Source organism: Sapajus apella, unplaced genomic scaffold (genome assembly GCF_009761245.1).
Source record: "Sapajus apella isolate SASKATOON/1434 unplaced genomic scaffold, GSC_monkey_1.0 scaffold106, whole genome shotgun sequence".
Lineage (NCBI taxonomy): Eukaryota > Metazoa > Chordata > Mammalia > Primates > Cebidae > Sapajus > Sapajus apella.
The window spans coordinates 5,149,614-5,163,834 of NW_022437046.1; the positions used below are offsets into that span (position 1 = coordinate 5,149,614).

At 42.3% G+C, this 14,221-nt stretch overlaps 2 protein-coding genes across 3 annotated transcripts in view; one reads left to right on the forward strand and one right to left on the reverse strand.

Annotated features, from left to right (window-relative positions):
- Positions 1-12,468, reverse strand: part of THAP12 (THAP domain containing 12) — a 21,223-nt gene extending 8,755 nt beyond the window's left edge. The window contains exons 1-2 of one of the 2 annotated variants that reach the window (XM_032259116.1): positions 12,086-12,468; positions 1,949-2,056 (exon numbers count right to left, since the gene is read on the reverse strand). The gene's annotated coding sequence lies outside the window, so the exon portion shown is untranslated. Of the gene's footprint in view, positions 1-1,948; positions 2,057-5,304; positions 5,987-12,085 lie in introns of those variants that run through there. The other variant, XM_032259117.1, reaches the window with a different exon arrangement.
- Positions 12,469-12,516: 48 nt separating this feature from the next.
- GVQW3 (GVQW motif containing 3) overlaps positions 12,517-14,221 on the forward strand; it is a 30,937-nt gene continuing 29,232 nt past the window's right edge. The window contains exon 1 of the mRNA XM_032259119.1: positions 12,517-13,638. Coding sequence (XP_032115010.1) covers positions 13,174-13,638 — 465 coding nt within the window. The 5' untranslated portion in view covers positions 12,517-13,173. The remainder of the gene's footprint in view (positions 13,639-14,221) is intronic.

Here is a 14,221-nt window from a genome sequence, read left to right on the forward strand (position 1 = left end):
GATTCGCCGGACCCGTGGGGGCGTTGGGGGGGAGCCGCAGTCACCCCATTGCACCCCACCCCGGGGAAAAAAAACGAAAACCCGTCAAAAAAAAAAAAAAAAAAAAAAAAAAAAGTTGTTCTTTAAAAGTGCTGGAAACAATTTCAACCAGAATACATAATCTATACTAGTAAGAACCATAATGTGAAGATAAGAAGTGATCTAAGGAAGAATGTATACATTCTCTTTTAAAGAACTGCAACAAAAGCCCTCAACATTTTTCATTTTCTGTACTCCTAAAAGTATTCTAATATTCTTTTCAAAAAACTAGTATTTAGTTTTGTCAGTGATGGCTGTTACCCGATAGGTATTTTATGGAATTTTTTTTTCCTATTCATGGATGTGTTTAGTTAATATTTTACAATAGTTTATATTGTAATAGTAAACTATTAATATTCGTTTACTAACATCAATAATACTAAACTAGTAATAAACTAGTAATACATTTACAATAGCTAATATTGTAAAGATGTCAATTCAAAACAATTATAATGAAAATCCCAAAAGAATTTCTAGAACTTGACAAAAGGACTTTCAAATTCATAAGGAGGCGGCTGGGCACGGTGGCTCACGTCTATAATCCCAGCACTTTGGGAGGCTGAGGTGGGCAGACCACTTTAGGTCAGGAGTTCGGACAAGCCTGGCCAACATGATCAAACCCCATCTCTACTAAAATTACCATGTTAGTCAGGCCTGGTGGCAAGCGTCTGTAGTCTCAGCTGCTCAGGAGGCTAAGGCAGGAGAACTGCTGGAAACTGGGAGGCACAGGTTGAAACAAGCTGAGATTGTGCCACTGCACTCCAGCATGGGCAACACAGTGAAACTCTCTCTCTCAAAAAAGAAAAAAATCATATGGAGGAATAAAGGTCCACAAATAGCTAAGAAAAAGAAGAGTTAAACAATCACCCTGTTTGAAAGTAAGATATATTACACAGCCATGGTAATAAAATAATGTGGTATAGTTGCAAACAAATAATACAGTGAAATGAAACAGAACTCCCCAAAACAGCCTTATATAAATTTGTTATATGACAGAAGTGGCATTTTATACCAGTGGAGGAAAGGAAGAGTTAACAGACCATGTTGGGAAAACAGGTTCTCTATAAAGTGTAAAAGTTATTATAGATCCTTATTGTACATCATTTATACTAACTCCAAATGGATAAAATATCTAAATATAAAAGGTAAGCACAGAATAAGGAAAATTAGATAAAACACTAGTATGGATACCAACTGGTAGGGGAAGAAATGGTTATGGTAATAGCGGATGAAGAAGGAAAAATAATAAAGCAAAATAAGGGCCTTCCTAGTGGCAATGATGACAGAAAGCCATGGACTGAGGAGTTACGGTAATTCTGTTCACCTACAGTCAACAAAATACAGATAGGTGTCAATCCTCAGAACTGAAGGATATCCAAGGAATATAAAAATACGTGTAAATTATGCCATATACAGAGATTTCGACATTTTTTTCTAAACCCTGCTTATATTTAGTAGTGACAGAGGCCTTATCTTTAAAACATTCCATGTCTCCACTTTCAGACTTTCCCTTTCTTTATCCCTTTGTGCTGACTTCTGGAAACACCTCAACTCTATTTTCCTTACTACAAAAGAAAAGGTAGCTTTTTCCTTCTCCCAAAGGTATGAGCTAGTGGCCTATAATTAACAGCAAACTCTGGACCAAGTCAATGAGTATTAACTGGCTAAATTTGAGGGAGAATTTCCAAATTAAATACTAAAACTCACCATCTCACATCTAGGCTATTATTTAATAACCATAACATTTATTTCCTGTTACATTACATCTGAAATAGAGGGTAACTTGGATTGATTTTAACATAAATGCATCTGTATTTGATTTCATAGTACTATGAGGAAAGGTGGAAAAGCTAAAAGTACATAGACTTACCAGTTCTTTTATTCGTTTTCTGTGTCTACTATGTGGGTTATTCAAATGACTGGTAAGATCAAATATTGTTGGTATTGCATTATCTCGAAGAACTGTCCTATAAGGACTCTGAAAAAGAAAAATGTGTTAATTCAGAGATGGTCCTTATAAATGTATTAGACATAAATAAAATTACATGTTAATGACCTCCACAATATTCCTTCAACTCCAGCTCTAAATTACAGAGACTTACAGAATTTGATGTCAGTTCAAGTCGGTCTACTATTTCCAATTGTACCTGCATTTGCCCTTCGGGCAATCTATTATAAATTAAGAAACTGAATTGAACGTAGGCATAAAACATAATATTAACGTGCATTTTGCATATCTGTTTCTAATTCAGCATTCCAGCTACTTTATCTGTACTGTCTTTCTATGAGTCCACCAAATCTACAGGAGGTACAAGTCTCCCAAAATAATTTGCACTCTTGTATGTTCTATAATAACGCATCCCTCTTTTACCTGCTGTTTACTCCACTTTTGCTAATATTACCAAGAAGCATCAAGGCACAGTGAAAATATTGGACTGAGATCCAAGAGACCTAGGAACTAGTCCAAAACTCTACCAGTGAGGGGACTCACTAAGACACCCTGGCTAAGTTACTTTCCCTTTTTGGGCCCCAGTTTCTTCTTCTGAATAAAATTCTGGTATTGAACTAGATCAACATTTCCCAAAATAAAAGTATTCACATACTAATGATTAAAATGCTTGCCATTTCAGTTATTTATATTACTATCTGTATTTTTACACAATCTACTCGATTTTTTAATTAACACTGTCTTAAGTAATAAAAACCATAGGAAGAATGATCTGATGTTTTATCTCATGTTTTTTAAAAATTTTGTTTTTAACATATATTACAAAACTTCTAAAATAAAAATTGATTCATGCGGCACATGAAACCATCTCTCACACCACAAGTGATACTGACATACATAATCACATTTTTGCAAATGCTAAACTAGGTATTTCTACATTTCTTTCAAGTTCTAATCATTCTCTACCCTACTTCCTGCTAATTTCATCTAACCTGGCTAGAAGCCGGATGCATACTTAAATAGTAACAGTCCTCCTGCCAGCCTTAAGGAGGCTGGGTAAGAGACAAGAAGTTTATTAAGAGGGAGAGTAATAAATAACTGCTATTACATTCCCCTCAGACAGTCCAAAGAAACAGTGCCTTTAATTTCTTCCTGAATTTGCGATGATAAAGATGAAACATACTTCATTTAAACAAGCTTTCTTGGAAGCAGTGATTACTTCAAAATATCAAAGCATGTTCAAAGAATATGCCAAACAAAAAGAACAACTTCTAAATTTGTTCACCCAAGGAGGGGAAGTTGGGAAGATATGAAGGGAAAACATATATCTAAATGAAACACACTATCTTGGGTTGTACCCGAAGAGTTACTAAACACATTTGGGTTGAATTTCCATTCAGAGTCAATATTTTCTAGTTCAATTTCGTGTCATAATAGAAAACACAAAGATGATTCTCTGACTTCCTAGTAACACTCAACCTTCTAGTGCTGGGCTCATGATCTTGAGTCTACTAGGAAGGCTAAATGAGGAATTGGTTAGGGACACAATCACTGAAGGAAGTACAAGTTATTATACTCAAAGCTCCCCCATCTGTCACACTGAGCAAATGTACCTAAAATAAGCAAATATACAGTCAACTCTCGATATCTTACCAATTATTAAATAAGGCGGGGAGGAATAAAACATTTTAATAAATTTTTTAAAGTCAAATCAAACTGATTTTCTATTTGCAAATAAAGCAAAGATACTATAAATCAGAAAGCAGGATATACGAATGAAAAAAATGACATTTTATAAATATTTATTTTGGCCAGGCATGTTGGCTCACACCTATAATTCCAACACTTTGGGAGGCCATGGCTGGGTAGACAGCTTGACCCAAGGAGTTCAAGACCAACTTAGGAAACATGGCAAAACTCCATCTCTACAAAAAATACAAAAATTAGCCAGGTATGGTGGCACGTGCCTGTAGTCCCAGCTATGTGGGTGGCTGAGGGGGGAGGACTGCTTGAGTCTGGGAGGTCAAGGCTGCAGTGAGCCATGATCACACCACTGCACTCCAGCTTAGGCAACAGAGTGAGACCCTGTCTCAAAAAATAGTAATAAAAATAAGAAAAATATAAATATTTATAAAGACACATGCCAAAAAGACAATATTCAATTCCTACGAATGATATCAAGTATCTCAGTATCAGGATTTACTCTTTAACTGCTGAATTAACGTTTGAGCATGAAACAATAATCTTACTCTAGCATCAAAATAATAAAAATATTTGCCTCTGGCCAAATTCAGTAGTTATGAATGTTTACTGATGAGATCTGGTTTTTTTTGTTTTTTTTTTTAAAGACAGAGTCTCACTACCATGCTGGCTTTGAACTCCTGGGCTCAAGCAACCCTTCAACCTCAGACTCCTGAGTAGCTTGGGACTATAGATACATGCCACTGTGCCTGGCTACTGATGAGATCTTCAATGCTAAACTAATAAAGCCAAAACTCTTAAACATTTAGATACAAGTATCAGAAAATCCAGGTTTTGTTTTTTTGGGACAGAGTCTCACTCAGTCACCCAGGCTGGAGTGCAGTGGTGCAATCTCAGCTCACTGCAACCTCCACCTCCTGAGTTCAAGCGATTCTCCTTTTTCAGGGGCCCCCACCCCACCGCACAGTGGCTGGAATTACAGGCATGCACCATCACACCCTGCAAATTTTTTGTTGTTGTTGTTATTTTTAGTAGAGAAGGGGTTTCCCCATGTTGGCCAGGCTGGTCTCGAACTCCTGATTGCAAATGATACACCCACCTTGACCTAACAAAGTGCTGGGATTACAGGTGTGAGCTACTGTGCCCAGCCCAGAAATCCAGTTTTTAATAAAATCCGCTACACATATAGAAAGAACATTTTCTCACATTTGGATTCATTTATTCAAGATTGAAGAATCATTTGGAAATTTAAAAAGCAAACCTTGCTCATCTTTCTGTTCTATTCTCTAACTAAGGAATGTAAGAATTAACTTTATTTTAAATTTCTCACAATCTGGTTGGAATTATCTAATTAAGAAACCATATTTATTACTAAAATAAAAATGCAAAATGCATATGGCCTATGTATTTAAAATAATTTGGGTATTTTTACTTAATGTCAAAAACATAAAAGTAGTTTGCCTTTTAAACATATGAAACCTTTAATTTTGGTTGATCATTATTACCCTCTTAACAAATCAAGGCAAAAATATTCCTCAAATATTTGTGATTAAACTGTTGAACCGGAATTGGCTCACCTCCCAATGACTTCACAAGTATCTGCTTCAATTAATTTTGAGAAATAAAATAACCCAATCATTCCTTAGTTTTCTGATGCCTCTGCAAAATGTATCTGAAAAAAATATCAAAATAAATCGCTGTATAACAACATATAGTGTAAGTGTACCTTCTAATCAAGTTTATGTCTATCCTAATATCTGAGGTGTTACACTGAAACAAGTCTGCTTCATTTCAATCAAATTTGCCTTATTTGTGCCTTTTATAAATCACAGCAAGAGAAGCACAGAGAGTTAAAAATCTTAGAACTCAGGAATTACCTGGTCTAATCTCCGTATTAGGAACTGGGGCCCAGAGAGGGGAAGTGACTTGGCCATGCTCATACAGTTAACAGCAGGTCTTGACATGAAATGACAAGTTACTAATGGAAACATTTTTCCACAATACCTGTATAATTTGTTTACTATTATATCCAGCACAAAAAAATTACGAGTTGGTTCTAACAGTACATACAAAAACATGAAAACAAGAGCTCCATTCCAAGATGAAAATTTTACTCATAAAAAAGCTCTAGATGAACAGCTCCAAATAAAAACACTAACTTTACCTTAAATAAATGTATACTTTTATAATCATCTAAAATTTTTCTGAAGACTAAATAAGTTTAAAAGTGGTTACCTTGGCCGGGCATGGTGGCTCATACCTGTGATCCCAGCACCTTGGGAGGCCAAGGCAGGCGGAAAACTTGAGGTCAAGAGTTTGAGACCAGCCTGGCCAACACGTTGAAATCACAACTCTACTAAAAATACAAAAATGAGCTGGGTGTAGTGGCACATGCCTGTAATCCCAGCTACTTGGGAGGCTGAGAAGACAGAATCACTTGAGCCTAGGGGGTGGTGGAAGTTGCAGTGAGCTGAGATAGCGCCACTGCACTCCAAGCTGGGTGACAGAGCAAGACTGTCTCAAATAAATAAATAAACAAATAAAATAAGCGGTTACCTCAGGTGAGTAGAAATGGGGCATCAGGAACAGAGGAGTTAAAAAAAAAAATCAGTCAGTTTTGTTATTTTTCCAGACAAGTTCTTGCTCTGTGGTCAAGGCTGCAGTGTAGTGGCATGAACGCAACTCACTGTAACCCTGACTGCCTGGGCTCCTCCTATCTCAGCTTCCCAAGTAGCTGGCACTACAGGTATAGGCCACCACACCTGGCTAGTTTTTTTTTGGGTATTTTCTACAGAGACAGGGTCTGGCCAAGTTGCCCATGCTAGTCTCAAACTCCTGAGTTCCACTGGTCCTCCTGCCTCAGTCTCCCAAAGTGCTAGGATTATAGGCACCTAGCAAAATGAGGATTTTAAGACAAAACATACTATTCAGCTCCAACTCTGTCTTCATCTTAAAGTAGTGGGATATTAGAGACTCAGAGAGTCTTTAAGTATTAGAGACTTAAAGGACTCAGGTGTCCTCTCACAGAGGGAAGGACTGTCATCAGAATTTTCCAAAATTCTAATTTTCAACTTGAATGCTCAAATTATCAGCTGTTTTCCTTGAAGTGGCAGCCTTGTTTATTTCTGACAAAATGTCTRCCGAACACCCAGATGTGAATAGTCATATTTAGAAAATTCTAGAAGACACAATACACAATTTATCAAAGCAATGATCCATCATGTTATGTAGTACCCCCAAAGTTCCACTGTCCACTCCTGAGAGACTGAATATGAAAAACGCAAATAATATCAGTGTTATTATGAAAAGTTTTGACATTGTGGACTCCCTGAAAAGTGTCAGGGAATGCTATGCTCTGGATGTCTGTGTCCCCTCAAAATTCACATTGAAACAATCCCAGTGTGGTGCTATTGGGAGGTGGGCATCTGGGAGGTGACTTAGGTCATGTGGGGGAAGCCTTGTTTGCCCCTTCCACCATGTGAGAACACAGCAAGGCACCATCTAAGAAGCTGAGAGTGAGCCCTCATCAGATGCCAAATTTGCTGGTGACTTCATCTTGGACTTCCCAGCTTCCAGAACTATGAGAAATAAATTTCTGTTGTTTAAAAATCACCCAGTCTAAGGTATTTTGTTATAGCAGCCCAAAGGCACTAATACAGGCACCCCCATGAGTCCCACCCCCGTTTCATATTTCACAAAGTAGAGTACACCAACTCTCAATCAGCCTTGATTAAATTGCCAGAAGAACCTTGGAAGCTCTCACCCATCTTGGGTGAGTAAGTACTAGCTAGCTGCCTGAGGAGGAAGGAGAGAGCAACCATCTCTAATCAGAACAATTCATTACCTCTACCTGTGCCTTCTGGTTTAGGGAAGAGCTCCACTGTGAGCTGCCTCACAGTGGCAAGCCTTGGCATTAGGCAAGCCACCTAGGGGCAATCAAGATTTGGGCAGTATAGGCAGTGTTTCTTTTTTCTTGAGATGGAGTCCCACTCTGTCGGAGTGCAGTGGTTCGATCTTGGCTCACTGCAACCTCAGGCAGTGTTTTGTTTTGTTTTGTTTTTTTACTTAAACCCTGTCACTGACCTAAGCTGGGTTGATAATTTCACCTTTTAAAAAAAGAAGCATATTAATCCCACTTTTTCTAAAACAATAAAAACTATTATGCTGTGTAAACACCACACCGTACACTTCATTAATTACACTCTAGAAGTTTAAATTATTTCTAAATAGCTGTTTCTAAAAGGGTGCATGGAATTTATAACTGATGACTGGGAAATGTACTGTTTTAACAGCATTAAATATATTCATCTTTATTGTTAGTTAACAATGTTAGCTAGTATTTGAAGACTAGACTGGCAATGTCCCTTTTATCAACCTTTCCTACCACCTGTTTACAGAAGAAATGGGAGGGGTTAAAACTAATAACCCTAAAAATACTGTTATTAATTCAGTAACACCTCTGGAAACTACTTCTTTGTTATAACTAACTCTGGGGACAGTGAAAAGGAAACTATCAAATATAGCAGAACTTGAAATCATGTGGTACAAGGAGATTTAAGTTGGATAAAAAGACCTTGAACATATGTAAACAAGCCAGAAATAAAAGGAAAAATATTATATGATTCAACTTACATGAACCTAGAACAGGCAAATTTACAAAGACTGAAAGTGGATTTGAGGTTATCAAAGGCTAGGAGGACAGGGCAATGGGAAGTAATTGCCTAATGGTTACAGTTTTTGTTTGGGATAATGAAAAGGTTTTGGAAATAGTGGAGATGGTTGTACAACACTCTGACCATAACGAATGCCACTGAATTGTACACTTAATAGTTAATATAGCAAATTTTGTTGTATATATTGAACCAAAATTTTAAGTTAATGTATATATCCCAAATTGTATGTTTTAAATGGGTGAATTATATGGTATGTGAATTGCATCTCAATGAACATCCTTTTAAAAAGAAATTCCTGGCCGGTCGAGGTGGCTCACTCCTGTAATCCCAGCACTTTGGGAGACCAAGGAAGGCAGATCCCAAGGTCAAGAGATCAAGACTATCCTCGCCAACATGGTGAAAGCATGTCTCCACTAAAAAATACAAAATTAGCTGGGCGTGGTGGCGCGAACCTGTAGTCCCAGCTACTCGAGAGGCTGGGGCAAGAGAATTGCTTCATCTTTCATGTGCTTGTTAGCCACTTGTATCTTTCCTTTAAGGAAAAAAGTCCTGTGCCTATTTTTAAATTGGGTTGTCTTTTTGTTGCTGAATTGTAAGAGTTTTTTTTTTTTAATTTTATTTTAAAGACAACCAAGGCAGCCAGTAAGAGTTCTTTATATACTCTGGTTACTAGGCCCTCATCAGTTGAATTACTTGCAAGTACTTTCTTCCATTCTTTTCACTTTCTTGGTAATGTCCTTTGATACACAAAAGTTTAATTTTGATGAAGTCCAATCAGTCTATCTTTCTATTTCATGAAATTTGATCATATCTAAGAATGTGCTGCCGGATAGGCATGATGGCTCACACCTGTAATCCCAGCACTTCGGGAGGCCAAGGCAGGCAAATCACCTGAGGTCAGGAGTTAGAGACTAGCCTGGCCAACATGGCAAAACTCCATCTCTACTAAAGAAATACAAAAACTAGCAACGCGTGGTGGTGGGCGTCTGTAATCCCAGCTACTTGGGAGGCTGAGTCAGTAAAATCTCTTGAATCCAGGCGGCGGAGGTTGCAGTAAGCCGAGGTTGTGCCACTGCACACCAGCCTGGGCAACACAGTGAGACTCTCTCAGAAAACAAAACACAAAACTAGAATGTGCTGCCAAATCTAAAGTCATGAAGATTTATCTGTATTTTTTTTTCTAAAAGTTTAATGGTATAGCTCTTATAGTTAGGCCTTGATCTAAATAAAAGTATAGGTCATTTGGAGTTCATTTCTGCATATGGTATGATGAAAGACTTCCTTTTTTTCTCTTTTAAGACAGAATCTCACTCTGTCCCCCAGGCTGGAGTACAGTGGCACAATCCCAAGTCACTGCAACCTCCGCCTCTTGGGTTAAAGCAATTCTCATGTCTCAGCCTCCCGAGCAGCTGGGACTATAGGCATGCACCACCACGTCTGGCTGATTTTTTTTTTTGGAGACAGCTTTGCTGTTGTTGCCCAGGCTGGACTGCAGTGGCATGATCCCGGCTCACCACAACCTCCGCCTTCTGGGTTCAAGCGATTCTCCCGCCTCGGCCTCCCAAGTTGCATGTGCTACCACATTCGGCAAATTTTGTATTTTTAGTAGAGATGGGGTTTCTCCATGTTGGTTAGTCTGGTCTGGAACTCCTGACCTCAGGTATCTGGCTGCCTGGGCCTCCCAAAGTGCCAGGACTGCAGGCATGAGCCACTGCACCCGGCTAATTTTTGGTAGAGACAGGGTCTACGTTGGCCAGGCTGGTCTTGAACTCCTGACCTCAAGTGATCCACCTGCTTCAGCCTTCCAAAGTGCTGGGATTACAGGCGTGAACCACCATGTGCCGGCCTAGACATCTATTCCGGAAGATTATCTATCAGGCCTCTCAAACCCCAACCTGCTCTTCCCAGTCTTACCTATCCAGCAAATGCTCATGTTAAAATTCTTGAAATTGGCTGGGTGCAGTGGCTCAAACATGTTCTTAGTACTTTGGGAGACCGAGGCAGGAGGTTTGCTTGAAGCCAGGAGTTCAAACCAACCCTGCCAACATAGATTTTTAAAACCTTGAAGTCGTCCTTGACTTCCCTTTTTCTTTTACAAGCCACCTCCAAACCATTAGCAAAACCTGTTGACTTCACCTTCAAACCGTATCTCAAATTTGCCACCGCCTCCTCTACCAATCTGAATTATTGCAACAGCCTTTTAACTAGTCTTCCGGCTTTCACCTTTGCCTCCCTACAATCTATTTAACCAGCAGCCACTGAGCCTGCTAAAATTTAAGTCTCTTCTCTAAACCATTCAAAGACTTGCTATTTCACTCAGAATAAAAACCATAGTACCTTCCAAGACCTACAATGTCCTACCCTACAGAATTTGCCCCTACCATACACACACCTTTCTGGTTTCATCTTACCTCTCTCCCAGTCCCTCCCCCTGGACTCCTGGCTGCCCTGTCTTTGCACTTACTGTTTCCACAGTCTGGAATGCTGCTGCCCAAGGTTATCTCCATGGCTGGCTCCTTCACCTGGTGTTTGCTCAAATTCACCTTCTTAGTAAGGCCTTCTCTAATCACTCGATTTAAAATAGCAATTGTGCGTCCCTTGGTACTATTTATTCCCCTACCCTCTAACCTTCGCTTATTTTTCTCCACAGTATTTATCATCAGCCGACACACTTTGTATTTTACTTGTTTATTCCCCGACCCCCCTCCAACACCAAAGGAATGTAATCTTCATGACAAAGGACTTCGATGTGTACATCTGTAACCCACATTGCTCACAATAATGCCAAGCACAGAGTAGACCTTCAATAATTATTGAAATAATTAATAAATACTGTAACATACTACATTACAATCCCCTGTTGCTGTACCTGTTCCCTTAATGGACTGAGAGCTTTCTGCAATCAGTAACACGCTTGTTTGCCCATGAATTCCCAGAACCTAACATCTGAGCTCGGCACATAGTAGGCATTGATTTTTGAACCAACAAGACAGGCCATGAAACATCTCGGCCTTTCAAACATGGTCCCTACGCTACCACTCCCTAAATATAAGTCAGTGTGTGGGGGTTATTTCAAGGAAGAAGTTCCAATACCAATTCCACGCCCTCACGCGTACACCCTGTTATACCTACAATAACCAAGTGAGAAAATGAGTAACGGTAACAGCCAGAAAATGAACCTTGAACCGTGCAATGACAAGTCCGAAGGAGAGAGTAGTTGTGACGAAAGAAGGCAGTGGGAATCAAAACAGAAACACCGTCCCGGGGGTGGCGGCAAGGAGAGGGAGGGCCCCCGTGGCCACAACCATAGAGTCCTGCTCTCTTTTGACAGCTAAGGAAACTAAAGCCCAGAAAGGAAAACCACTCGCCCGAGGTCACATAGCAAGTGAGCCACGGCGAGAACCCACCGCATCCCGCGTCCGCGGGCAGCCCCAGCTCCCTCACGTTTGGGGTAGTGCCCTCTGCGCCGAGCCCCCGCCAGAGCACGTGCTCCAAGGTCCACTGACGCCCGCCCGCCGACAGCTCGCGGCCGCTTCCCCATCTCGGTCCAAAGCTGGCGTCGACGGCAGTGCGCTGCGCCCCCCTCCCACGCCCCTCTCAGCCCGGGAGCCCGCCTGGGGCCGGCGGCTGGCAGCGCTCACCGCCGAGGTGGGCCCCGACCGCCCGCTCCGCGCCCGCCGCTTACCTGGCCGGGTCCCGCGGGAACCTGAAGAAGGCCAGGTCGGACTGCGTGCTCTTCCGCGTGCAGTTGGGGGCAGCGCAGAAGTTCGGCATCGTCGCCCGCCTGCCGGCCGGCCCAGCCCTCCCCTCCCCGCCTCCTCAGGGCAGTCCGCCCGCCCGTCGGGGCCGGGGAGGGGAGCCGGGCCGGCCGGCCGCCTCTGTAGGGCCGGCGCGCGGGGGAGGGGCTGGCGGGCGGAAAGCCGCGAGGGCCAGGAGGGGTGCCGCGGTCCGAGGCCGGGCTGGAGACGCGGCTCCACAGTGCTGTGAGCGGCCGGGAGGATTTACCGCCGCCGCCGCCGCTGGTGCACCTCCCGCCCGCCCGAGACGCTGCCGCCTCCTTCCCACAATGCACCCTGACGCCCGGGGGTGCCCTCTCTTCCCTCAGCCTTCCTCCCCCGCCCTTCCTTTCCGCCTTATCCGCAGGCGGGCACGCGCAAGGAAGCGCGCCTGCCGGGGTGTGACGAAGCGGAGGCGGGACTTGGCGCGCGTTGCCTCAGTGCGACTGCGCACAATCTAATCCGCGGGGGAAGGGAATTGCGCTTGCGCGCCTGTCTCCCGGGACCCTAAAGTAGGCGAGCCTCTGGCTGCTCCGGTAGGTTTGGCGTGCGCGGGTTTCTGCAGATCTGGGGCGAGCTTGCACGTTACATCACCTATGCACCTCTCCTTGCTTGCTTAAGTTGCCACCACTTAGGCCTTTCTTGCAGAAATCGCCATATACTCTTTAAGGGCCGCGGAATCGGGGCGACCTTGGTGACTGATTGGCAAACTCTCGGCAGATGTGCGTGCACTGGTTGGATGCAGGCGTGGTTGTAGGAGATTTAATTTTTCCAGCTTTGCAACGACTGTTGGCTCTGTTAGCTTCCCAGAACGGATCTCCCTAGTCTCGACTGGAAGCTGAGGGACAAAATCTCAGAAAAGCAATTACTCTTTCCTCACCAGGCTTCTAAAAAAGCAAGAATAGCGATATGATTACACCTATAGTCCTATAGAAATTGATCTGCCTTTCCCTCACAATCGTGGCCTGTTAACGCTCCTGTGTAGTTCAGTGCCAGAATGAGTGACCGCTATTTAGAACAAAGGATTAGTATCAAATTTTGCGTGAAACTGAATAAGTCTGCAAGTGAGACCCACCATCTTTTAAAAGAAGCTTATGGGGATGAAGTCATGTCAAGGGCCAGAGTTTTTGACTGGCACAAAAGGTTTAAAGAAGGACGGGAAGATGTTCGAGATGACGCCCGAAGTGGGCGTCCAGTCACCCACAGGACAGATGAAAATATCCAGAAGGTCAAGGACTTGGTTTGTTCAAACAGGCAGTTAACTGTGAGGATGATGGCTGAAGAGTTAAATTTAGACAAAGAAACTGTTAGGCTCATTTTGAAAGAAAACTTGAACATGAAGAAGATTTCTGCAAAAGTTATTTCGGGTGTTTTGAAGGGTGAGCCTACACCACGAAAACTTGACTTTCAGTCGGATCTTTCAAAGGAAACTAGGAAAAATAGCTCATGTTTGAGGAAAAAGGTAACAGATTCTGAAACATGGAGTCATCTCCAGGGTGAAGCTGGTGGGGAAATGCCCCTGCCCGTATCCCATCCCAGAGTCCACTACCCTGCCAGCCAGCTTCTTCAGGCCTCATCTTCAACAAGCCTTCCCCCCAGGGTAGCTGAGAATTGGTTCACCCCATGGTGAGAGGAACGTGAGTTAGCTGAACCAGAACTAGGAAGCTGCCTTACTGTTAGGCACCTTCTTTGGCTGCTCACCTATTTTCAGTCTTTGCCACTCCTCCCTATATGTCATGGCCCTCCCCATTACTCTTTGCTGGACTGTTGGACCATCTTCCTTGCTCTTCTCCACAACTTTGAAGAACTTCTGGCTGTTGCCTTCTGGTACTTGCTTGTTCTTGATTTTTTTTTTGCTCAACAAGTTTGGATTTCTTCTCTGCCCAGACCTTAGCTTGTTGTGGCAGTCCTGTTCCTTTGTTCTCAACATTCTGCCTCAGAGGATCATGCCAGTGAGAAGTGAGGAACAGGATCTCCTGGAATCTGTATCTCTGTGCCCAGGGAGACATGCTGTTCTGGGAGGACCCCAAAAGAAGGCTTACAGC